The sequence below is a fragment of the Lepidochelys olivacea genome (assembly GCF_965140295.1).
Source record: "Lepidochelys olivacea isolate rLepOli2 genome assembly, chromosome: 7".
NCBI classification, from domain to species: Eukaryota; Metazoa; Chordata; order Testudines; family Cheloniidae; genus Lepidochelys; species Lepidochelys olivacea.
In genome coordinates this window covers 51,962,575-51,990,118 of record NC_140417.1, presented here as the reverse complement: position 1 = coordinate 51,990,118, position 27,544 = coordinate 51,962,575, and the positions used below count along the sequence as shown (strand labels likewise).

General features: G+C 41.8%; 1 protein-coding gene across 2 annotated transcripts in view; it reads right to left on the bottom strand.

The window, feature by feature from the left end:
* RHOA (ras homolog family member A) overlaps positions 1-27,544 on the bottom strand; it is a 64,352-nt gene that overhangs the window by 20,703 nt on the left and 16,105 nt on the right. For both annotated transcript variants that reach the window (XM_084634647.1, XM_084634648.1), the window contains exon 2: positions 1,268-1,425. In XM_084634647.1, coding sequence (XP_084490773.1) covers positions 1,268-1,423 — 156 coding nt within the window. In that variant the 5' untranslated portion in view covers positions 1,424-1,425. The remainder of the gene's footprint in view (positions 1-1,267; positions 1,426-27,544) is intronic.

Here is a 27,544-nt window from a genome sequence, read left to right as displayed (position 1 = left end):
TTTTGCACTGGTGGCACTCCTTTTCCAATGCAGAGATGGTCTGTGCATGAGCCTGGAGCAGAAATCTGCCTGAGCTGGAGAAGGGGTTCCGTGTAGTTGGTGCCGCTGGCAGCATAACCAGCTTAGATTACTGAATGCTTGGTGTGCAGGAGGAAGCCTCCTGTGTTGGTGCCAGCTGAGGCTTGATGGCTTTGACTGCAGCCACTGGGGCTAGAGGGATCCTGTGTCAAGACCTTTATGGTGGGTGGTTCTGGAGCTGAGGAAATAGTGTTCTTGGGTGACACAGGTAAAGACCTCGGCACTGAATCTGGTTCTGTCTGGTCTAAGTGCCAGAACAGGGCCCTATGTTGCTTTGGTTGAAGGCTTTAGGCAGCCAGGTGGGCCTGAGATCTACCCCTGTTGGTTCCAGAAGTGAAAGTGCCACTTATCACACACTGAGATGTGTTGCCCAGACACAGATGGCAATGTACATGCATATCAGATTGTGGTCTGGAAAGAGGCACACCTTTTGAAACCCCATTTTGGGATCAGGGCCAGGCACGTTTGCCCTTGCTTGGGAGAGCCTTAGGGCCCAGAGGTAAAAGCTCGGGAGGCATACTTAAAATTATTTTCTGAGCTTCTTAATTAGACTATCCTTATTAGCTATTTATCAAAGTTGTCTTAGTCAACTTGGACACCAGAGAGGGCCCCTCTCACTACTGGTGGTGATGGAGAAGGAGCAGAGGCAGCTAGAGGATGCATTCTGTTTGATGGAGACTAGGGTGGCTGATGTCAGTGCTGCCAGAAGGCACTCGCATGCTAAACCCCAGACATTGTTTTGCAAACTTACCCCAAAAGGTAACTCCCACAAGTGGAAATATATATAGAGGCCCATGAAGAGGAACCATAATGTTTGCAAAATTATGACCAGTGGAACTGCTAAAATAGTGAACCAGCTAACCTATCCAGAAATGCTGCCACCCACTCTCTTCTCTTCACAAGACGACATCCTTGCATTATTCCACCCACCACTGCCAGAAAAATAAGTTACTGCAACAAGATCATACCCTGGACAACTGCATTTTTTATAACCTTCTCAACTCAAAGACAGCTGGTGGGATTTTGCTGACATTTAAAGAAAAGCCAGCTATAGGCACATCACCACTCATAAGACATCTTTCTCCCCAAACGTGTTGCAAACACGTTTTAGGTCCTATAAGGACATACATCTCTCTAGAGGTTTCACATACACAGGTGATGTTTAACTGTTGCAGAAATGTGTACCTACCTGCTTTCCATCCACTTCAATATCTGCTACATAATTTTCAAACACTGTGGGAACATAAACTTCAGGGAACTGGTCTTTGCTAAATACAATCAGCAGACAGGTCTTTCCACAGGCACCATCACCCACTATAACCAGCTTTTTCCGAATGGCTGCCATAGCTAGAAAACAAACAAACAAACGGGGCTTGAGAAATATAACAGAAATGTTTGTCTATTATATAATACAGATGCTAGAAACTGAGTGACCGATTATCTCGATGTCCCCAATCAGCAAGAACTTTGAAAAGTGGTACACTTGTTTGTTAAGACTGCTGTGTATGGCATCAGTTTTGACCAATTCACCTTCCTCTTAAAACCTCACAACCCTAAGGATACATGCTGCACGGTGGGGCAAAGGACTACGTGGACTTGGAAGAGGGAGAAACAGAACCAGATGTGAAGTGGGGAATCAGGTATCTAGGCCAGATAAACCAATCAAATCATTGTTAGAACACAAGTGGATACATTTCTAATGTAGAAAGTGGCTGAAAAACTAAGGAAAATGCTTGGAAGCCTACTGAATCCAGAGGAACAGGACAATTCTCCTGGGATATCTGGTACCCAAGAACACATGTGATTGTCTGTTTCCCATAGTAAATCACAGGGTAAAGGAGGAGGGGAGACCAATAGTTTCATGCAGCAGTGCTTAATAGTTCTTTGTGTGTCTTGTAGACTCAAGACAGGGGAAGCAAAAGAGCGCAAGTAGTATCCTCTGGCTCCTTTCTAAATCTTTTGCTTTCTCCGAGAAAGTTCCTCTTTGGGAATGCCAATCAATGTCTACACAAATATTCTGTTAAAGTGATGGCCAGAGCTATACCCCTGCCATGCTGAGCCAACAGAATATGTATTTTTAACTATAAAAGTACCAGAGGCTTTCCACTCCTTCCTGACATCCAGGACTACCCATGTAGATTGAGTACTTTCCTGATATGCAGGAAGAGAACTGATGGAATGATCACAGTGCAGTGGACAGATTCCTAAAGCAGTAAGCTCCATTAATATGCTATATGGGCTCTTGAAAGCAATCATCTCCTTGCACAGCCAGTTTCAAGGACACTCATCCCTGTAGTAGCAAGACCGTCAGAGACAGAAGCCCTTGTATTAGAGGCCTGGTATCAGGCAGGCCCTGCTTACCGAATCTGGCAAGAACAGGGCTGATATTGCAAACACACACATTCCTAAGAAGTGCTACGCACAAAAACACATTTCCAAAGGGTGGTACCAGAACACCCCATACCAAGAATGGTATACAAACAGTCCCTAAAGGTAACAGGAACACATTCTCTTTTAAAAGGGGTTAAAGTCAGGATGACCATACGTAATAGAGATGTTTTGATCAAACCAACATGTACAAGGTAATGGGTTATAACTAGCCACATCAGGTGGCAGTAACTCTGTCAGAGGCACTACTAACTTGTTTATATCAGGGTATAAAGACGTATCTCAGAGGGAGTATCTTTGTCCAGCTGAGGGAGGAATAAAAAGGTCCCACCATTCACTGAGCTGCATCCATTGTCACAGGCATACATGCGTTAGTATCCTCATAGTCTACCAGGTACTATTACTGTGCTTTGACGACAATAAACCTGGCTGGGTGCCTTTGCACCTTAAAGGATCTTGTGGTCATTGGGTGGCTCACTCGAGATCTGCTGTGCTGGCTGTCTGCGCAGAGCTGGGACAGCACACAGGGAGAACACACACACGCAGCCAAACACTTAACACTGGTGACCCCGACTACTGATCTGGTAAATAAGGAAGCTGTCCTCTGTAGGAATCATGATCTAACATGACAGAAAACCATAATAAGGCAAATTTTTAGTAAAAATTTTAAATAAAAAGGTAACAACTTGTTTATTTAAAAATGTTTAACCCTTTTGTTTTTTATTTTTGGCACAGCAGACCTTGAGTGAACCGCCCAATGATCACAAGATCCGTTATGGTGCGAAGGCGCCTGGCCAGGTTTATAGGTTTACTGCCAAAGATTTAAAGAAATTCAAACCACTGAACTAGTAGAAGTAACTGGCTAACCGCTTGGAACCAAAGCTTTTTGAAGTATGACCAACAGTAGCCTCTTCTGCAGGTGCAGAGATGATATTCCTTTATTCCAGTTTATTCAACTAGTTCAGTTCAATGACTAGCTTGTTCACAGGTGAGATATCAATTGGGAGTTGAAAAAGAAAGAGCTTATTTTCTTTTTCTAATCTATGCATAAAAATGAAGTGGGAGAGAAGGTGATCTATGAATTTGAAAAACTTGAAAGACAGATGACCAGAAACAATGAGTACAATTCACACTACATTAACAACTAAATTTAATACTTCCTTAGCTTTAACTGCAAAACATGTTTTAATAAATGTACATATATATAAAAACTACCTTAAATGTGCTGGATACTTTTTTATTAACTAAGGCCAACAAATCCTGAAGCAAAGCATCCAGAACGATGTCACCTATGGCTTGCACTTTGAGGGGTTTTTACAGCAACTGGGATAGAACATTCTGTGAAAAACATTCTGTGAATTAAAAGACTGGTTTTTCTGGGGCTTTATATGGAACCTATGCATTTCTTAGAAAAGATTTTCTACAGCAATGGAGCATAACAGGCTTACTATTTTGTTCCATTTTTATAATGAGTCACTCTCCCTCTCCCCTCTGCAATTACATAGGGTTCTTTTAAAATAAGCTAGCTTGGCAGCTTCAGCTAGTGGAAAGGAAACCCACACCAGGCTCACCCTGCAAAGCATGAATCAGATGATTAGTTTCCATGGAAGGGATTCAATGATGACATTTCCTTAACTCAGTCCAAGGTCTTTAGAAGTTATCACACGAGCTTTAAGACACAATTTGCTCAATAACTCCCTAAAGTCACAGGAGGATACAACAAAGTGGTTCCTGTTAGCTGAAAGTTACCACACCAATATCTCTGCTTAGCTGGAGGGTATTTCTTGTGTGCACGGAGGCATTCCCAAGACCATGCCTACTCAAAACATGCTTGTAAAAAAAGCAAAGTGAATATGCTAGGAGAATGGAAAAAACTGACATTTCCCATCCTAAACATATGTCTCAGAACAGTGTGTTTGCTTTTCCTCGCCATCCCCCTAATTCAGTTTCCAGATGAGCCATGTTTTAGGCCTGTCCTTAACATGCAAGTTTCAAGATTCTGGAAAGATTGTGGACAATTTCTGAACCCTTTGTGGAGACCTTTGGATGGAATTTGTTAGCTGTATCTGTAATATAGCAGAGGCATTAGAGCTGATCCTGGACAGTCAGTTGTGGGAATAGAATTCCACTATGGCATGGAGAGCCCTAATGGATTTCAATTCCTAATGGCAGTTAACCCAGCCCATGATGTGGCTTCACGATGCTTCGGGGGTGGAGGTCTAACAGTGAGTGGGACAAGACCCAAGTCACAGAGCTGCATCAGTCCCTGTTTACAGCACTGGAGAACACATGCACAATGGGGAGAGAGAGAGAGAGAGAGTTTCCCCAGCCAGGCAACAGGATGAAACTGTGTTGTTTGCTAACAAAATGACAAAGATGGTGCTGCACTTAATGGTACCCCAGAGAACAGGAATATCTCACCCACCTACGGCCAGGGGATGGGATAGGAGTACACCTGGTCTTTGCTCTTTGTGCAGACAACGGATAGGCCTTAGGATGGATGTTTATTAAAATTGGAAGCACTCAGCTGTAAAAATCTTTTTTCAGCCCTTACTGGTATTGGTCCAGCTCCTGTTGCTTCCACACTGCCAAGGCCAGCTTCTCTAGCAGTGATGGCATTATTACAGCACCCACATAAGGAGCCTTGGCACTGGACACATCCTCTGACCATTTTGTGACAGACATGATGAACAAAGGCATATATCTTTGAGACTACTGCATCCACATTATAGAGGTTACCTGCATTTTTGTAAGCCAGACCTTGGAAGCCTGAAAACTTGAAAGATTAGTGTACTGAGACATACTAGTCGACATGGACCCACAGACTATCCACAGACCTTTCAATCAATAAATTATATATGCATGTGTGTGTTCCTGGCTCACTGGCTGGACTTCCTGGAGAACCTGGAATCACAAGGGCGTGATTCACACAAAATACCAAAACTGGCCATACAGACACCCACCATCAGAATTTTGGCCCCCTGCTCCTCCTCCATCAAAGGAGTATTGACTTCTTTTACCTGCTTCAGGAAGCCCGGGAAACAAAGGCTCCACAACTGTATAAAGTGTCAGCATAAGCTGACTACAGCACCTCAGGTTTGATTAAAAAACCCAACTTGAACCTGTAACCAAGGGGGCAAACCCAACTCGAAGGGTCTGAAGGGCTCAAGGTAAGCTCAGTATGTGTTTAGACCTTGGATTGTTTTAAAATAGGACCAAAAAAAAAAAAAAAATCAGAGATAATGTAAAATGTACCCCAGAGTTACGAACTCCTTGGGAAGGGAGGTTGCTCATAACTCTGAAATATTTGTAACGCTCAGCAAACCGTTATGTTCTTTCAAAAGTTAACAACATTGACTTAATACAGTTTTGAAACTACCATGCAGAAGAAAAATCCTGATTTCCCTTGATTTTTTTTGGTAGTTTACATTTAACATAGTACTGTACTTGCTTCTTGAACTTCTGGGAATTGCAGGGAGACTGCAGCTTAAATCCTCGGTCTGGGGGAAGAGGATCTGTGTCCCCGGTGACTGACAGGTGACAGCCAGAGGCCTGAAACCAAAGGGGGTCTCTCTTGAGCAGACCATGGAGTGGGTCATAGAATCAGAGGGTTAGAAGGGACTGCAAAGGTCATCTAGTCTAATCCCATGCCAAGATGCAGGATTTGTCATGTCTAAAGATCAGAGATGCAGTTACCCCAAAACAGGGACATTTATTTGTAGGTGGAACAGGTAGTACTACTTAGACTTAAGGTTGCCCAACATTTCCCATTGTAAGACCTTGGTTTTAGTTGCTTATAACTTTGCCATATTTTAACCTTCTAGGCTGAAGTTTTTCCACACCAGCTGTCTGCCTCAGATTGATTTTTGGGAAAAATTTCCACAAAATGTTTCAGCTGTTTCTGAAATCGGGGGAGGAAAAAAAAAATCACCCAAAAATTCTGACAATCATTTTGTTGAGAAGCTTTGGAACAGGGACTTGGTATTTTGCTTGTGGGGATAGCCATTGTGCCTTTTGCTGTGCCCATGGGAAGGGGGAAAAGGAAGAAAAAAGAAGCAAATTTTGCCAAATTATAAACCTTTGAAAAATCTGAGGTCCCACCTCCTTGGAGACTTTTGTTAGAGTTTGGCAGCTAAATTCTCCCAAGAGTTCATGGAGCATGCTCCAGCCCAAGCATGCAGGGGCCCAGCAGGACTTTCCCTGCAATTGCTTTTCCCAGCTCCTACACCCTGCTGGATGCCAGAACTGAGAGCAAGGAGACTACTTTTTCTGTGCTCTCAAAGCTCTCTGCAGGCTCCCAAGCAGCATGGAGCAGGAAGTGGCCTCACTAAGATATAGAGAGGACAAGACGTGGGGGGGGGGGGAAGAGAGGAGAGAAAGGTGATAGGTAGGGGGAAGAGACTGAATGAGGAGCCCAGGGGTTGGAGACTGAAACTAGAAGCGTAGGGGAAGAGTTGAGGGGAAAACTGGAAAAGTCTGGAGGGAAAGGGGGGGAAGGGGGAGGGAGAACTGTGACCACTAGAGCACACTTCCTTCCAGAACCTAGAATGGAGATTCATGAGCCTCATCCTTCCTCTGATGCTTGTTCACACAGAGGAGACTAAACAAAGAACCCTGAGACAATGAGACCCCAAGGTCACAATGCCAAGAGCAGAGAGCTAGGCCCAGCCCCCAGGACAGGAGCCACTTCTGTGTGGGGTGGCCTCGCTCTCCAGCTCCTGCCCCTCTCACCACGGTTGACTTGATCTCCAGCCCCATAGAATCATAGATTATCAGGGTTGGAAGGGACCTCAGGAGGTCAGCTAGTCCAACCCCCTGCTCAAAGCAGGACTGATCCCCAATTAAATCATCCCAGCCAGGGCTTTGTCAAGCCTGACCTTAAAAACTTCTAGGGAAGGAGATTCCACCATCTCCCTAGGTAACGCATTCCAGTGTTTCACCACCCTCCTAGTGAAAAAGTTTTTCCTAATATCCAACCTAAATCTCCCCCACTGCAGCTTGAGACCATTACTCCTCGTTCTGTCATCTGCTACCACTTAGAACAGTCTAGAGCCATCCTCTTTGGAACCCCCTTTCAGGTAGTTGAAAGCAGCTATCAAATCCCCCTCATTCTTCTCTTCCGCAGACTAAACAATCCCAGTTCCCTCAGCCTCTCCTCATAAGTCATGTGTTCCAGTCCCCTAATAATTTTTGTTGCCCTCCACTGGACTCTTTCCAATTTTTCCACATCCTTCTTGTAGTGTGGGGCCCAAAACTGGACACAGTACTCCAGATGAGGCCTCACCAGTGTCGAATAGAGGGGAATGATCACGTCCCTCGATCTGCTGGCAATGCCCCTACGTATACATCCCAAAATGCCATTGGCCTTCTTGGCAACAAGGGCACACTGTTGACTCATATCCAGCTTCTCGTCCACTGTAACCCCTAGATCCTTTTCTGCAGAACTGCTGCCGAGCCATTCGGTCCTTAGTCTGTAGCGGTGCATTGGATTCTTCCGTCCTAAGTGCAGGACTCTGCACTTGTCCTTGTTGAACCTCATCAGATTTCTTTTGGCCCAATCCTCCAATTTGTCTAGGTCCCTCTGTATCCTATCCCTACCCTCCAGCGTATCTACCTCTCCTCCCAGTTTAGCGTCATCTGCAAACTTGCTGAGGGTGCAATCCACACAATCCTCCAGATCATTTATGAAGATATTGAACAAAACCGGCCCCAGGACCGACCCTTGGGGCACTCCACTTGATACCGGCTGCCAACTAGACATGGAGCCATTGATCACTACCCGTTGAGCCTGAAAATCTAGCCAGCTTTCTATCCACCTTATAGTCCATTCATCTAGCCCATACTTCTTTAACTTGCTGGCAAGAATACTGTGGGAGACCGTGTCAAAAGCTTTGCTAAAGTCAAGGAACAACACATCCACAGAACCAGTTATCTTGTCACAGAAGGCCATCAACAGGACAGGGCAGGCTTGATCTCCAGTCCCTTCACAAACTTCTGGCATTAAAGATGGAGTAACTGTCTGATGGCAGGTGACATACACTGATGGCCACCAGGTGAACCTGTAGCCAGCTAAGGGAAAGGCCCATCGTCTTTAGAGTAAGAAGACAGTCTACAATAGTAGAAATATCCACTGTCTAAGATCTGAATTGGCTGGACCCAGACATAGAAACCTTTCTACTTGGCTAAGTAACATTTCTTGTTGGAGTCTTCTGTGATATTAAGAATGGTTTGCATGGCTTCAGAATAGGAACCAAGCCGTGAGATGAAGCACATTTGGGTTGGGATGCCGGACTATGCCATTCTGCCGAGTCAAGAGATCAGGGAAGAACTTACTGTTTAAAGGTGGAGGGGATGACATCTGTAGGAAAGCTGGAAACCAGAACTGTCTGGGCCATTTGGGGGTGATAAGGATGACTCATGCCCTATCCAACTGCATCTTCCATAGAACCCAAGGCAGTAGTACAATGTGAGGGAAGGAATAGCTGAACTGATCTGTCCAAAGTAGCACAAAAGCATTCCCCCCAGAGTCAGGGTGGATTGACTGAAATCATCTAGTGGAAAGCTTTGATTTAAACAAAACAGAAAATTACAAGTACAAAATGGAAAAGTTGAGTAAAATGGAAAGAAAAGGTAAGAACATAAGAATGGCCCTACTGGGTCAGACCAAAGGTCTATCTAGCCCAATATGCTATCTTCCAAGAGTGGCCAGTGCCAGGTGCCCCAGAGGGAATGAACAGAACAGGTAATCATCAAGTGATCCATCCCGTGTCACTCATTTCCAGCTTCTGGCAAACAGAGGCTAGGGACACCATTCGTGCCCATCCTGGCTAATAGCCACTGATGGACCTATCCTCCATTTATTTAAGCAGTTATATAGCTTAATATTTACAGATTCTTATTAATTGTACATTTTTAGTACATTAGAAAATGGTGAATGATATCGTATTTACTAGTTAACTTTTTTTTTTGCTTGTGATTCATGTCAAGCTGCATTAGAATGGCAACCTGAATTTAAACACACACACACACCCCCAACAAATAAAAATTTATTTTTATTTGGGTTGTTTTGTTTAAATGTTTTGGATACATAAACTTCTCTATCAAAAGAGTGCTTCACAAGAACAACTATATGATTTATTCACCACCACCACCACCCTCGGACAGCAAGAGTCCATACTGCTGAATGTCCATGGCCACCTTGTATGGCTTTATTTTAAAGCAACTAAAAGCTCCACAGGGTTATTACTGATCTGGTACAGCCAGGCTAATCATGGATGGCCATGTGGCTGCCACCAGTCCACGGCCAGGCAACGTCCCTTTCTGACCTCAACCCTGATCTTCAGGGTGCCATGTGTGTGGGACTTTATCTCCGATGCAGGTTATATGACTAAAAAGGTGCCAACAAGCAGTGATTGATGATGACAATCCTCTCAAGGTCAGTTCTTAGTAATTCATCCCAATTAAAATCAAACCACTTTATGCCCAGCAGTCACTGCTGGCAAGGCATATGAACTGCCTCCAGCATCCTGATGTCTTGTTTAAGCAACATCCATGTTTCTGATCCATATAAGAGGATTGGAAGTACACAGGTTTGATAAATCTGTATTTTTGTATATAATTTCACTTTCTTTTGCTCTCCACATCCTCTGGAGACCCTTCATGGCTGAGGCTCAGCCTTGGATGTCTGGCTGCCTGTGCTCATTTGATGGCAATTTAATAAGTGATTTATTAAACAGAAGGATTAACTGTAGTCAGTGAATTAAACGGATTTCAGGTCAGCCTGGGAAAGTTTTCAAATATGCCTAAATGAAAGTGACTGGAGCGTAAGTTCTTACTCACCTTAGTCTCTTGAAAATGAGCCAGTCTCCTAAATTATTTAGACTGTCCTTCAAACTTATAAAATTAGTAAGATCTCACCCCTCCCTCATTTTTATTCACAGACTGGAAGGGAGAAAAGTTTTCTTGCTTTTTCAATCCAAATTGATTTATCCAGTTAGTCCAAATGAAGAAAACATTCTCTCTATGCCTGCAGAAGAGACAACTGTAGTCAAAAGATAGTTTATCACTTTAATAAACTCTGGGTCTAGGAGCTTTAGCTAATGACTTCCATCAGTTCAGTACTGTGAATTTCTTTAAAACATCATCAGCACACATGTAATGCTTGAATGGTTCACCTCCAGCCCTGAAATTTAGTATGGTTGGCATGACTGATGGATGATTATTAGATGTCGATGTCAAAGCAGGTTTCAGAGTAGTAGCCATGTTAGTCTGTATCCGCAAAAAGAAAAGTACTTGTGGCACCTTAGAGACTAACAAATTCATTTGAGCATAAGCTTTTGTGAGCTGCAGCTCACTTCACTGGATGCATGCAGTGGAAAATACAATGGGGCACCTTCTTCAGCATTTAAGCATCTACCTTGGTACTTTGGGTTGAGAATATTGTCAAGAAAGTGCAGTTAAGTGCTTGATCCATCTACTTCTTTATTGCCTGCAATTTAACTTTGTCATTGAGTATTCTTCTTCATTGCTCTTGAACTTGGCAAAGAACTTCAAGAGAGACATCAGCAATATATCAGAAGGGTAGCCGTGTTAGTCTGGATCTGTAAAAGCGGCAAAGAGTCCTGTGGCACCTTATAGACTAACACGTATTGGAGCATAAGCTTTTGTGGGTGAATACCCACTTCGACGGATTCATGACATGCATCTGACGAAGTGGATATTCACCCATGAAAGCTTATGCTCCAATACGTCCATCAGCAATACAGAATCAATCTTTCTGCAGTTTGTTCAAGACCACGGAAATACGTTTCAGTATATTCAGCACATCTTCTCCAATTCCTTTTAGTCAGATGTTGACTATTTTGGCTGTGAGAGTTTCATCCATTTTGTGATGGAAACTGGAAAGGCCAGTTCTTAATAAATAACTCAAAATAGTCAACCTGAATTCCATCCTACATCTCGGAGAATTCATTTGGATGCACCTGCTCTCTTCAGTGAATCATAAAATATCAGGGTTGGAAGGGACCTCAGGAGGTCATCTACTCCAACCCCTGGCTCAAAACAGGACCAATCCCCAATTTTTGTCCCAGATCCCTAAATGGCCCCCTCAAGGATTGAACTCACAACCCTGGGTTTAGCAGGCCAATGCTCAGAAGGGTAGCTGTGTTAGTCTGGATCTGTAAAAGCGGCAAAGAGTCCTGTGGCACCTTATAGACTAACACGTATTGGAGCATAAGCTTTCGTGGGTGAATATCCACTTCGTCAGAGCTATCCCCCAGGCATGCGTGCAAAGTGCAAACAGTGCAACAAAGAAATGCAAGGCCTGCTTGCCCGAACGAAACAACATCATGAGAAGTGTTACTTCTCAGGAGGAAGCTGCGTTGAAGATGATGGAAGGAACGTATCTGAACATGCAGGATCTTCAGGATGGTAAACTTTTTTATTTCATACTTTTTTTTAAGGACTGCCTGTCTTCCTTCTAGACTTTTCTTGAATTTTCATGTTTGAACAAAAAAATGTAGTTGTTACGCTATGGTACTATCATTTTAGATGCAGTTGTGATAAAAAAATAGCTGAAATAGGCAGATTTTCCATTTACAATTTCACCTTGAAAGTAGTACTGAGTGTAAGTGAATGCAATGAGTAATACTAAATGAGCAGTATGGTAATTAAATAACTGCATTGACTTACTTTGTTTAGGAGAATCCATCCTCAACATACAGGATTCCACCTTCAAGATCACCATCATTTTCTATAGTTTCAGAGTTATCTGCCAATTATAGTGTTACAGACACATCATGTATGTCACAGAGCTACAGTATATCAACTGTAACAAAATAAAAAAAAAAATCTCAATCATCCAAAAACCACCATAGATAAATTTGTGATCAGAACCAGCAGATTACAAAAAGAGGTAATTGATGAAAAAATTGCCCAGTTTGTTTATGCAATAAACTCTCCTTTCTATCTGATTGAGAACCCACACTTCATTAACATGGTTCAGTCATTAAGACCAGGATACAATCCACACAACAGAGCAGATGTTGCAGGCAAATTGCTGGGTAAAAAGTGTATGAAAAAGAAATTGAGCAGTGCGCAAAAGGTCTAGAGGGTGAAACTGTTAACTTGAGTCTTGATGAGCAGAGCAATGTCCACAATGATCCTGTTGTATGTGCCCGTGTGACAACAGAAGAAGGGAATGTCTTCGTTACAGAAACAATTGATACATCAGGAAATGCACACACAGCAGAATACTTACAAGAAGTAGCAGTAAAAGCTATAACAAACTGAAAAAAAATGCAAATGTCTAGTACACAGCTTGGTCACAGACAAGTTGCAAATGTAACCAAGATAAGAAGAAATTATTTAGAAGAGAGTCGCAAGCTAGTAACATACGGTTGCAGTGCTCATTTGATGCACCTCTTAGCTAAAGACTTCAGTGTTCCAGAAATAAAGGCTAATGTTGTTGAAATTGCAAAATACTTCCGTAACAACCACTTTGCAGCAGCTGCTCTGAAAAAAAATGGGAGGAACCAAGCTAACTCTCCCAGAAGACATGCAATGGAACTCAGTAGTGGACTGTTTTGAGCACTATATCAAGAACTGGCCTAATGTGACGACAGTTTGTGAACAAAATCGTGAAAAAATAGATGAGACTGTCACAGCCACAGTTCTCAGCATTGGGCTTAAGAGAAATGTTGAACACATGCTGAGTACCCTGAAGCCTATTCCTGTAGCATTGAACAAAATGCAGGGAAATAGCTGTTTTACTGCTGATGCTGTTGAAATTTGGAAGTAACTGAGTGAGATCTTAAAGAGAGAAATATGCAATGACGGAGTTAAATTACAAGCATTTAAAAAAAAGGGGGGGGGGCAAGCACTAGCTCCAGCTCATTTTCTTGCAAATATTCTCAATATTCGCTACCAGGGTCAAACCTTAATTGCTGAAGAAGAGGAGTTGCCTATGACATGGACATCCAGTAATCATCCCTCCATAATACCAACTATAATAAACTTCAGAGCTAAGGGTGAACCGTTCAAGAAATATATGTTTGTTGATGAGGTTTTAAAGAAAGTCACTTAAGCACTTGGATTCAGAGACTGCTGAAGGGAATCTCACTTTTAACTGCAGTAGTTTCTTTTGCCAGTGTAGAATGAATATTTTCTTCCTTTGGACTAATTCATTCCAAATTGAGAAATCATTTGGGACCCGAAAAAGCAGGAAAGCTTGTTTTTCCTTTTCCAATTATGAACAAAACAGGAAGGTGAAGATACCTGAGTTAGCTGAAGAAGCCAATATTTTAAGTTTCTCATGTTGACCTGGCTGACAGTCTATTGTTTTAAAATATTTTATTTAAATATTTTAGTTAACAATTTTAAAAAACTCGAACGTTTAACTAAATTCAAAAATTCATATGCTTGTTTTGTTAAAATATAGTATGTTTGCTCTTGAAGAAAAAAATCCAGAATACATAATGTTGTTTTAGTTAAATAAAAATTTAAATGTCTGTCTGGTAATGTTCTTCTCCTAATACAGCATGACAAGAAAATCCTCCAAATATTGATGATTAACCGGTTGAACTTGAGATAGTTCACCTTCCAGTGACTTCAAAAATATCTGCTTCAATTACCTTTGGTAAATGAAATAACCAAACAATCATTTGTTTTTTGATACAGCGGTAAAACTAATCTGAAAAGTTTTCAAAATAAATCACTTTAAAAATCTATAGGGTGTACCTTCTAAAAATGAAACCTACATCTATCTCTGAGTTGTGACGAATATGTATTAAGGTTGTAACAACCAAAAAGAATGCACTTTTATGTAGAAGACCATGATTAAATCGAGTCTTCCTGACTAGTGATTTAAATCAAATCCACCCTGCTAATTTGTACTACACATGTGAAAAATTAGGTTGTTTTCAAAGGCTCCACTGCCACATCCAAACCTGTGTTTCTTGCAGAACTCAAAGCACTTCTCCATGAAAGCTAACTCCAAGCCAAATTAACTTTCCAGCTCTAGCCACTGGCACAAAAGCCAGTTGGGTGAGCAGAATTTCCTTCCCCCACCCCAGAAATGGGCTGCGGAGATGTTGGTTGCCACTAGGGGCTGCTAGACCCAGCAGAGCCCAGCTCATAAATAAGAGACAAGGCAGGAGGAGGGATCTGGAGCCTTCCCAGAAGCTGCAGTTCCCAGCATGCTCTGAAGGAAGGAGGTGGCAGTGCGTGGGAAACTCTGTGCAAGCCAAGGACCCAGTATCAGCCTGTTTCTCCCTCTGGATCCCTGGACTCTAGAAGGGGAGGGGGGTGAGTGTCTGGGCTAGGGGCCCCCACAGCTGGCTTCTGGGGGGTAGAGGGTGTGAGTGTCTGGGCTTGGGGGAAGATGTGGCTAGGCTCTGAGAGGTAGGAGGTGTGGGTGTCTGGTCCAGAGGTCCATGCAGCTGGCCTCTGGGGGGTAAAGGCTATGTCTGGGCTGGGGGAGCCCTGCTGCTGGGCTCGGGGGAGTGGGGGGGGAGGGAGGGGAGAGAGAAGAGTGCCTGGGCCAGAGGTGGGCCATGGCTGGGCTCTGTGGGGAAGGGGGTGAGTGTCTCTGCCAGGGGTCCATGCAGCTGGCCTCTGGGGGGTAGGGGGGTGTTAGTGTCTGGGCTGGGGGAGCCATGGAGATTGGGTCTGGGGGGGGGGGGGAAGGTTGAGCGTCTGGTCCTTTGGCTGGGCTCAGGGGGGTGGCAGAGAAACAGGAACTGGGTTATTATAGGGGTTTCTTTAACTCTCTACTCCGGAGTGGGAGAGACAGACAGACAGGTATTTTGAAATAAATTACCAAAATAATTTAAATTTAAACTGGTGTGATTATATAGTGTTATTTTGTCAAATAACATTTGCAGAATTTTAAAATAATGTGTGCAGAATTTTTAATTTTGTGGCACAGAATTCCCCCATGAATAACCATAAAAGGCCCAACTGACCAGTCTAATTAAGGTAAATCATAGAACATAGCTCTGGATGTCTTAGGTATCTGCTTTATAAAGACTCAGCTTCAGCTTTAGAAGATGAAAGCACTTATATCACCAAACACTATACATTGGTCTAGTTTTAGTCCATGAAATGAACTTAGAGAACAGAGGTGGAACATGGCTACACAGAGCTGCTCCTTCAAGGGAGAGCTGACAAGCCAATCATTCAAATAAGATTAGAAAAATACTCTGTCACCATAGGTAAGTGCCAACCACAGACATGCATTTTGTAAAAAGCACTGGGGCCACAGACAGGTCAAAGGGGGAGGATCCTGTACCAAAAACCTTTCCATATGTCAAAGTGGTATTTGAGGCGAGGTGGCCTTCTGGATATGTGAAAATAAATGTCCTTTTAAATCAAGAGCTGGAAATGTGTCCTTTTGGGTAAGGGAAGGAATTACTGAATCCAGAGAGAGTATGTAAAAGTGCAAATTTTCTGAAGGAATTCTGCTTCTTGATGGCCAATATTGGGCAGGCACCCCCCCCCCAACTTTTGTGGGGGGGATTAGAAAGCACCTTGGTAGAATCCTTCCCTCTTGAACATATTAAGAGCCTCCTCTGCAGCACTTTTTTGTAGCAGTGAGAGAACCTCTAGTTTTAGGACTGATCTACACTGAAAACTTACATCGATACAGCTACGTCTCTCAGGGGTGTGAAAAATCCACACCTGAGAAACATAGCAATGCTGACCTAACACCTGGGATAGACAGTGCTAGGTCAACAGAAGAATTCTTCCACTGACCTAGCTACTGCCTCCCAGAGAGGTGAATTAACTACAGTGATGGCAGAATCGGGTCTACACTAGGAAATTAGGTCAGTATACCTATACTGTTCGGGGTGTCAAAAATTCACACCGCCAAACAATGCAGTTAAACCCACCTAATCTCCAGTGTAGGCAGTGGTAGGTCGAGGTGGAGTACCTATGCGGGTGGGAAAACCCCACTCATTGGTGTCGGTAGTGTCTTCATTGAAGCGATCCAGTGGTGCAGTCTCTCAAGTCCTGTGAGATGTAGATACACCAATTTAAATGTTCACTGTAGACCAGCCCTAAGATTAGAGCTACTGAGCTCTAACATGTAGTTCCATCTCATTACCAGTATACTGTACACAACTATAAATAGGATTCTTGAATTAAAGTTTTATTTAGGTGTTTTAACAAAACGTATAACTCATTTCCTTGCAAGGAAGAAAATATTAACCATTACAAAATGAGCTTATCACTTAGTTTAGAGAAACATTTATACTACCCAAAATGTACTGCTTGAGAATTTTCTTACACCGAAAGAAAGAAAATTGTCTTTATTGATGTTTACAAACCCAGAGAAGAAGTCTGTCAAAACTTACTATTACACCTCTACCCCGATATAACGCGACCAGATATAACACGAATTCAGATATAACGCGGTAAAGCAGTGCTCCGCGGGGGTGGGGTTGCATGCTCCGGTGGATCAAAGCAAGTCGATATAACGCGGTTTCACCTATAACGCAGTAAGATTTTTTGGCTCCCAAGGACAGCATCATATCGGGGTAGAGGTGTACTACAAAAAAAAAACCACCATAATGTTTGTTGTTGTTTTGGAAGGGTTTTTTGCAGGAAACTGTATATCTCTGAAGAGGCCATCTACATGCTGCCCCTCTGTTTGGCAAATGTCCATTGCGAAGTATATTGTTCCCACAATTCTGTATGCCGGGATTTAGCATAATTTTTTTTTCTTAGAAACTTCCATCTTTTTCCTTTTTTAAAAAAACTCAATTTCCCATCCTCAGCCATTTTGCTTCCACTCACCCACATTCTCCTTTCTGTATCATTTCCATTTGTATTGCCAATCTTAAACCCCAAAGTAAAAAAAAAAAAAAAAATCACGTCAGTCTCGAAATGACTGATCTGATTGCTGAACCTCAACCCCCTGTATTCTCCCTTCCCAAATATTTGGGAATACTTACCTTTTGCAGGCCCAGAGACATACTACTCCACACATGGCAACTCAACTCTGACCTATTACATTTTGAGTTACGTGAGGAAGATTTACACAGAATCCATGGAGATTCCTCTGCATCCATTCTTGAATTTCTCAAGATCACTCACTCCACAACTCTACTCCATGCCCCCAATCATTAATTTACTCTATATTTTAAACATTAAGCTCAGCTATTACACATGCATGTTTACACCAATCAAAACGGAACTGTATTTCCTTATTAATATAGTTATTATTCAACTCCTCATTTTGGATGATGCCCAGTAAGTCCTTTCTGCTTAATCTTCAGGTATCTGAGCTCTCCTGTTTCACAATACCACATCTGTCACTGACAGTCTTTCCTGTAGAGGGTCTCTTTTCCTACCCTCTTTCTTGGGTTTCACCATCTGTCATGATTTTTTGTCAGTTCTACCTCTGCAGAATCTTCTTGTATATTGGAGTTTTAGATCTCTATAGCAAGCAACTGGAGTGTGGTATTCCCTTCTTTAGAGTCTATGTGAGTGATACTGAAAGCTTAATTAGAAGTCAAATGGAAACCCCCCACATATAATGAATTCCTGACCTATTAAGTGTTGCTAATCTTTCACCCAGCTCTAATCTCTTTTTTAAAGAGGAGAGAGATGGTTTTGGACAAACTTGAGCTTGTGGCTTTGGAGTATAAATTCTGAAATGTTCTCTAGCCTTTTTCATAGTAAATTCATTTTGACAACAGTGATGAAACTTCATGAAATCTATAGGCCTTGTGTCACCTCTTCCACAGAGCTCAAATTTAACTACCCCTCAACTAAAGTTTGTGGATACTAGGATTTCCTCCAACTTTTTCAGGCAGACTTCAATTCTAATACCATTTAGTGTGAGCAGCAGCTCTCTTTTTTGCTCCAACAGGACCATGGGACTCCCAGTCCTGCTTCCAGCAATAACTACCTATTACTTTTCTTCACTGCCACAATCTTGGGGTAATTTCATTTGCAAACAATTCAATTAGCTTTATGCTGAAGACTCACAGATCTACCCTTCTATTCCTTCTGTCCAAACCAAAATCTCAGCTATCTCTGTGCAGATGTCTGTCAGCTCACACTTAACATGGCTATGACAGGCTCTCCCTCCTCCCCCTTCCCACCCCCTGCCAGACCAAGTTCTCCCCCTGCTCCTTTCTCAATCACTGTGGACAACATCATCTCCTGCCTGTAACTCAGGTCCCTAATCAGGGAGTCATCTTTGATTTGGACCTTTAAGTCCTCATATTCAAGCTACATCTAAATCTTGCAGATTCTTTCCACACAATATCTTTAAGTTAAGTCTTTCCTATCCATCCACACAACAAACATTCTCATCTAAGCTCTTATACCATATCTCAAGAACTGCATCACCACCCTGATTTCCCAGCCCATAAAATAAAGCAGTCAAGCAGTTTTCAGTTAATTGTCATCCCTTCTTCCATGGGACATGTTTATGAAAACTTATAAAGAGTCCAAGCAGAACAAAAACCAGTAGTAACAAATACAAACAGCAACAAGCAGCCGTTTCCATATACAGACTTGGGGGCACAGCGACAGCTCACACCCAGCTGTTTCCCACTGCTAACTCTCCGGTGGCCCATTATATTACCCTTGCTCTCTCTAGTAGGTCAGGGTTAACTGGCTGCTGCTTTGACCACTTAGGATCTAGGCTAGGGAGTGCCCTTGTCACACGTTCCTTTCTTTGGCCTTGACAAATGCAATGTTGCCCTGTTCATATCCATTCACAATGCTTCTACAAAGATCACTCTCCTAGCCTATTGCTTTGACCATGTCACCCCCTTCCTATGAATCCCTCCACTGGTTTTCCCCCTTCCTATTACATCAAACATAAGCTGCCTATCTTCACTTTCCAAGCCCAACCCCCACCTTATCTGTCATCTCATTCCTTACTGAAGGATCAACTCCTATCTACAATCTTGTCCAGGATGCTAGCCTCCATCGCCCACCCACCTGCTAAGTTTGCAAACAAGCAATCTTCACTGCCCCTCATGCTTGGGAGGAGCTCCTTATACACATCCACAAAGTTACAGCATTATCTTCCTTAAATCCTTCCTGTAATGAGGCCCAAAGGCCCCTGTTGGAGGCCTTAGGGTGCTGCCACACCCATAACAGGAAAGGAGCAGTGGGGAGGTCCTCCAAGCACTGCAGTCACTGCAGGGCAAGCAGCCAATCAGAGAGGCTGCAGGGAGCAGCCAATCAGAGAGGCTGCAGGGAGCAGCCAATGAGGGCCCAGCAGGCTTATATAAAAGAAGCTGCACAGCCAGAGTGAGTTCAGTCCAATACCAGGGACCGGGAGCAAGAGGTGCTCCTGGCTGGCTGCAAGGGCTCAGGCAGCTTGTTGCTGGCAGGAACTGAGGAAGCAAGAGAATAGCTTCTGGCTGGCTGCCAGGACTCAATTAAGACAGGCTATTGGGAACAGGCCCAAAGAAAAGCAGTTAGTTAAAGGGATGCAGCTGCTACTCAGAGAGTCCATGGACTGAGACCTGGAGTAGTGGGTGGGCCTGGGTCCTCTGTCCCCCTCCCTCTTAATAGGGATTGGGGAAGTGGCTGTGCCCTGAGAGAAGAGAATTTAGACAGGCCTAGGGAAGAACTGTACATGGACCTGTTACCCCCTGGAAGAGGGCTGAATGGAGATAGACCAGCTGGAAAGTTAGGGTAGGACTAAAGGGCAGGTAAAGAAACTCCAGGGAGGAAGCCCCAGAAGTGAGCTGCTCCACCCCAGAGCAGGAACCTTTGCGTGCAAGCTGGCCAACTAGGGTACTGAGATAGGTCCTGTTGGTTGGACTGAGCCCGGGGAGGGCCACAGGTCACTACTGAGATGTTGAGATAGGCCCAGTTGGACAGCGTAGGGGTTTGTTTTGTTTGTTTGCACACAAATTGCGGGTGACTCACTGAAGACCTGCCTGACAAGAGCAGCAGCCAACAGGGGGCACTGTGAACCAAAAAATTGAGAAAACTGCAGGCACGCGCACGCATGACCGGGGGCACTTGTGAGAGGTGGGTGCCACCCTATTACACTTCATTAACACTCTCCTTTGTGGCAAGGCCTACCAAAAAAAAATCTTAACAGGCCATTGGTGTACTGAGGCCACTGCCTATCATGCTGACCAGTACATCACACTGTTGCCTTATACTCCCTTCTGTCTGTATCCTTCTATTTTGTCTTATACATAGATTTCAAGTTCTTTGGGGCATGGATCGCTTTTTTGTTTTTGTACAGGGCTATGGAGGAGGGAGCTTGACTGGGGCTCCCAGGTGCAATGGACATACATCCATACCATCCACCCACTGCTTGAATTAAAAAACTCATGATTGAGGCACAAAAAGTTCACAAGATCTAAAAATATATACTTTTGGCTTATTTGCCTTCTAGGATGGGAACCTTTAGGATACATTGGGGTCAGATTTCCAGGCGTTTTGTTGCAGTCAGGAAGGTACGAACTTTGTTTTTGTTTTTTTTTTTTAACTGAAAACAGATTGTCCCATACTCATGTGACTCTATACACTTGGGCTCTAATAAAAATACCAGTTATTGTGAGACTCGCAACAGTATCATGACAGTTGGCAAAACAGTCCTTTATTTTACAAAATCTAATCCATTGTCTGCAGTCTACATTGTTGATAGTGTTGAACTATTTATTAAGAATGGACCAATCCTGCTACAATTTGTGAAGAAAGTCATGACAAAAACAGATGGAACTATTAGAGCCAAAGCAGTCAAAATCAGAATAAAGATGTAGAAAATATCCTGTATTTACTGAAACCTATTTCCAAAGTGACCTTCTCTATTGCAAATACTGTTGAAATCTGGAAACAACTTCAACAAAACTACAGAAAAATTCCAGGTAGCGAAGAAGTGATAGATCCAGCACTCCACCTCATTTTCTTGCAACGTAAAGTACCAGGATAGTCTAACTGACAAAGAATATGCTGCTGTGACATGAGCCCCTAATAGACTATCAATCATGCCGATCATAATCTATTTCGGGGCTAGAGGTGCACTGTACATATTTGCTGCCAAAGCCGTAAAGAAAGCCAAACTGCTAAAATGGTGAAAGTCACCAGCGAGACACCTGGAGCCAGAGTTTGCTAAAGTGCTGAATGGCTTTTAACAGCAATACCATCTTTTGAGATGAAAAATAATTTCTTCAGTTGGACTAACTTATTCAAAGTTTAGAACCTGACAGGATATTGAAAAAGCAGGACAGTGCGTCTTCATCTTCTACTTTATAAATAAAAAAGAGGTAGGAGATAATAGCTACTAGTTCTAGAACTTGAAACACATGGAGATCTACACACCTATTTATAATGCACAGAAAAATACTGCATGATCACAGGGGACTTCAATTTGAGTGACATATTATGGAAGTCTTGTTTAGAAAACTATAATATTTTAGAGCTGGCAGCACATTATAGTTGACAATTTCCTAACAGATGAAGAGGGACTGATCCCAGAAGTTAATGGTCGCTTAGGAAAAGTGTTCACGATTTGTCCACATTTATAATGTGCAAACAGAATAAAGTCCAGACCAGTAATATATATACTTGGTGCTTTAATAGGGACAATTTCACAAAGCTGAAAAAAATTATGAGCCAAATCAGCTGGGAGAAAGCATTTAAATCAGAAAAAAATGTGAATGAAAATTTAGAATGGTTGAAAACATCTTACTAGATGCCCCAAAGCCACAATCCAACAATTAAGAAGTCTGTGCTGGCTAAAAAAAAACAAAAACAAAACACACACAGCCACCTGCTTTAGAGGTGAAGTAAAGGCAGCAGTAAAAAAAAAAAACAAACAAACCAAAAACCACACAAACAAACCACCACCCACACACACCACAAATGCATATAACCCAGAAGCTAGGAATTGTAGAAAATTGATAAGGGAAGCAAAGGACACAAAGAGAAATCTATGTCCAGCAGAGTTAAGGACAAAGTTTTTAAAATATATCCTGAACAACCAGAATCCTGATAATGGTACTTATCCATTATTAGATGGAAATGGTAAATTTATAAATAATAATGCAGAAGAGTTCAATAAATATTTCTGTTTTGTATCTGGGGAAAAAATGTTATAATCTCATGTGGTGATGATTACATTAGTAGCTGCTGTTTAACACCCTCCAGAGACACTAAAGTTAGACATTTTAAAATCAACTTGTCTGGATAACTTGCACCCAAGAGTTCTAAGAGAGCTGCATGAGGAGGTTGTTGGACTGTTAGTGTTATTTTTCAAGAAGTCCTGAAGCACCAGGAACATTCAAGAAGACTGGAAGAAAGCTACTGTTGTCCCAATTATTAACAAAGGTAAACAGGATGATCTGGGTAATTGTAGGCCTGTGAGCCTGACATCAACCCCAAGCATGATAATGGAGCAGCTGATGTGAGACTCAATTAATAAAGAGTGATAGGAGGGTAATATAAATAATGCAAATCAGCACAGGTTTATGTCAAACTAAGTTGTTTTTAATGAGATTATAAATTTGGCTGACAAAGGTAATAGTGTTGATGTAATATATTTCGACTTCTGTTTGACTTGGTACTGCATGGCATTTTGATTAAAAATAGAATGAAATAAAGTGAACATGATACTCTTTAAATTGATTAAAAACTGGCTGAGAGATCATAAAATGCAACTGTAAACGGGGAATTGCCATCAAGCAGGCCTGTTTCAAGTGAAGTCCCACAGAGATCAGTTTTTGGCCCTACGATATTTAACATTTTTATCAATAACCCAGAAGAAAACACAAAACCACCACTGATCAAGTTTGCAGATGACACAAAAATTGGGGAGTGGTAAATAACAGAAGACAGGTCACTGATTCAGAACTATCTAGCTTGCTTGATAAACTAGACACAAGCAAACAATGTGTGTTTTAATTCAACCAAACGTACATGTGTATATCTGGGAACAAAGAACTCAGGCTGTACTTACAGGGTAGGGGACTCTATCCTGGGAAGCAGTGACTTTGAAAGAGTTTTGGGGATCATGGTGGATTATCCATGAACATGGAGCTCCCGGTGTGATACTATGGACAAAAGAGCTAATGCAATCGTGGGATGCAAAAACAGTAGGATAGAGAGGTTGTTTTCCTTTATACTTGGCATAGGTGAAACCACTCTACTGGGTCCAGTTCTGGTGTTCACCATTCAAGGATGTTGATAAATTGGAAGGTTTCAGAGAAGAGCCATGAGAATGATTAAAGGATTAGAAATACTTTATAGCGAGAGACTCCCGGAGCTCAATTTATTTATCTTAACAAAGAGAAGGTTAAAGCTGGACTTGATTAGTCTATCAGTACCTACATGAGGTATAAATATTTAACAATAGGCTCTTCAATCTGGCAGAGAAAGGAATTAAAATCCAATGGCTAGAAGTTAAAGCTAGACAAATTCAGACCAAAAATAAGGCCTACATTTTTAACAGTGAGAATAATTAACCACTGGAACAATTTACCAAGCATTGTTGTGGATTCTCCACCACTGAATTTTTAAATCAAGATAGGATGTTATTATAAAAGATATGCTTTAGTTATAATTTTCAGGAAGGTCTGTAGTCTGTGCTACATAGGAGGTCAGACTAGATTATCAAAACAGAATCTATGAATTCAATGATTACACAAAGCTTCCTTTGTTTAATAAATCTGTTAATTGTAGATATGAAACATGTTTTGATAAACTTTTTTAAATGTATCCACACATTTAAGGTAACAACATTTTTTAAAATGTTTGTGCTAGACTGAATTCAACTTTCAATCAAATTCAGGTTGTCACAAAAGATAAGTAAACCTTTTATTGCAGGGGGAGCTGGTATCAGCCACTCTATTTAGGTTGCCTAATATTTTCCATTACAAAGGATTCTTGCTACATTTTCCTTTAAAAAGCTCTCACAACAATATTGTTTGCAGCAGGCTTTTGATATTAGACAGAGGGAACACCTTCAGACTACAAAAGTGTCTTTTCTTTGCCTCATGAAATTTTAGGATTTGGCTGACACATGAAGGGCTAAAAAAATGTCATCGGCATTCTTTCACTTCTGTTCCTCAGAAAAAAATCTGAGCAAAAAAATGAACATTCTGAGGCCTGTCACCAGACCAGCAGCAGCAACACACACTGTACTACATTGGGAAAACATGGGAGCTGACAGGAATTGTAGCAGGGGGGAGCCCCTCACCCTGTTAGCCTCCTGATCCAGCACACTGCTTCAGTGGCACATTTACCCTCTATCTCCTTGGGAGCACCACATCTGGAAAACTCCCATGCAGTGAGAGATATGCTGAAGGTCTGGCTCCTCCTAAATACTCCTTGGACTCAGGTCACCAATCCTGCTCTTGGGCAGGAGCTCCTCCCATTTTGGAGGCAGGAGAGGGACAGCCAGGTCAGGGGGGACAGCTCATCCCCTCTTCTGGGGAAATACCCTTTCCCTGCTGCCAGCTAATATAATGAAATCCTGTAGCTCAAGAAGCAGCACCCTGTACTGTGGAGCTGACAGGTTTGGGTTCAATCCTGGATGGTGATTCAGGATGTGGAGGAAGGTGGTTGTTACAGTTGCACCACAGTTTTATACCTTTTTCTTTTTTAAAAAAAACCCCAGACTTTACATGCACAAACTATGCTAAAATAGCTCTTGGCTACAAAGTCATACTCTCAGAAGTTGGAAAACGAAAAATTTATGGCTGCCTGCACAACTTTAATTCTGACCCATTACAATATAGTCTTTAATTACAGAATCACATTCTGTTTTTTCCACAGGACCCTGGCCTCAGTAAGTGCACAGGTTGGACATGCAAGTTTGCAGAAATAAGGTTTTCAGCTGCCCAGGCAATCTTGCATTTCCTAATTTTTAAGTTGTATTCTTTTAGCAGAATGCTTTATGTGCAACCTATTAAATAGGAAATACTGTACAACAGTCACCATTTTCTAACCTACTAAAAATTTATCATTAAGAATCTGAACATGTTTTAATCTCTCTAACACTGTAATTACATAAATAAATGTGTATAGTTACAGTGTCTTCTTCTGGTTAGCATAAAGGCTTACTAGATCTAGTATAAAGGCTATATTTTGTGGTAAATCAAATCAACGTGTTATATCAATTTATGAGAATGAGCCTTTCTTTAGGAAGGTAATGAAGTGCAAACAAAAGAATTAAGCTTTTTTAAATCCAAATTTTCCACTCACTGATTTAAATTATTAGAATCAGATTTAGAAAAATTTAAATCAGTCCACCCTGAGCAAGAACGTGACCACCTCCTCTATGCCTCAGGGGATGCAGGGCCCTTGAGAACAGCTTCTTTTCTGAACTAGCAGGGGCCACAGGATGACTGACTCATCTCATCACTTCCTGGGTTGGGCTGCTCCTCTGAAGCTACACATCAGAATAAAAATCAAACTACAATATCAGAAAATTATGATTAAATCTCCTGCTGTTTAACGGGCATATCAAAGTGAATATTGAGACATTGTTTATAAAAATAAGTTCTTCCTATTTTTTCTTCCCTTGCCTCCCTCAAACATGCTACTTGAATACATCTAAATAAACAAGATTGCTTCTCCAAATATAGTTTTTAGAAACTGGATTTAGAAGTTAAGAATCAAGTCTGGTCCTAGAAGACACATTTGCCAACCAAATGCAATTATTTCAAAGTTAGTTTCAATTTGGTGATATTTCCTACTCCTATACAATGTGTACAAACCTTCTGATATAGTTTTTCCACAGACAGTGGCTAGAAACCCTGCAGTCTCAGCTTTCATTTCAAACAGATACTCAATCACAACATTAAGGCACAATACTTGCTAATTTCTCATTGTTTGGATAAAATATATGGGCTTTTAAATATCTTAACATATACACTTTTGATAACGCATAATGCTTATTGAATAAATAAGCTGTCATCTTTTCACTACTGATTCGGAGGCTTTTTTAAAAATACATTCTTCTTTAAAGCAATAGGGTAAAAAATAATATTCTGGATGTTTCTGACATTAGTCAGTGAGATGGTTGAGACTTTCCACTCAGTTTGTCTAGACTGGGGGAAATGATAAAGGTTAGGTTGGGTTAGCTAACACATTTTAACTTACCCTGAGCCCCACACAATAATAATTTCTCAGTAGGGAAATCCTGAGTTGCAATATACAATTCAGCTAGCACCCAGAGCAGCATGCTACTTTAGGACACAGAGAATTCGCTTGGCTTCTCAACTATTACAGTAATGAGTGTGGGACAGCTCACTCTGCTTTCCTTTCACTAACTAATCCATTTTGCAGCCAACACCTCCAGACACTCTGCTTTGAATGTCATCAACCATTACCAGAAACTTCATGAATCAATGCATATCCTGCCTTCTCCACTTCTACTGCTGAAAGTGTCTCTGTGGCAAGTTCAATGAAATATTAATAAGGGTTCACGGAGGTTTTCAAAATTAATCAAAGATCCATCTTAATGTTTTCAAACAAAAAGCACTTTCAGAAGTTTCCTTTTTTAAACTTTTAAAAACAAAATGAATGGTTAGAAGCTAAACTATAATACGTACAGGTAGGAAATCCTCTCCTAAAAACCCTCTCTTTGTTAATCTCCATGTTAGAAAGAGACATGCAGCCAAGTTATACAGGAAACTGGTTTGTGATCCTGCAGTGAATGTTTCAATAGACCCTTTGCAGGGTCTGATTTTGGGCCCATTTGCAGAAATAGAAATTACATGCACTGCCCAGCAGATTTTTAGGAAGAATAGGTACTTTCCAATACCAACAACCCAAAGACACGCTGGAACACCACAATAATATTGGACCAACAACCATTTTTAAAAGGGCAACATACTATGGCAGCAGCAAGACACTTTGTTTTTCAGAACTTAAAGATTTCTTGCCTGATTTTCAATACTTGACCATACAATTTTACTCAATATTAGGGAAGTGATAACAAGAGTAGGGTAAATATGAATGAAGAAAGTAAAAACTGAGGAGCAGCTTTCCAATTAAACTGCATTGCAGCTTGCATAGCAGTTATATTGGAAGCATAACACTAGCAAAGGAGGCTGGGAACACAGGAATTGCCAAACCAGATTACAGA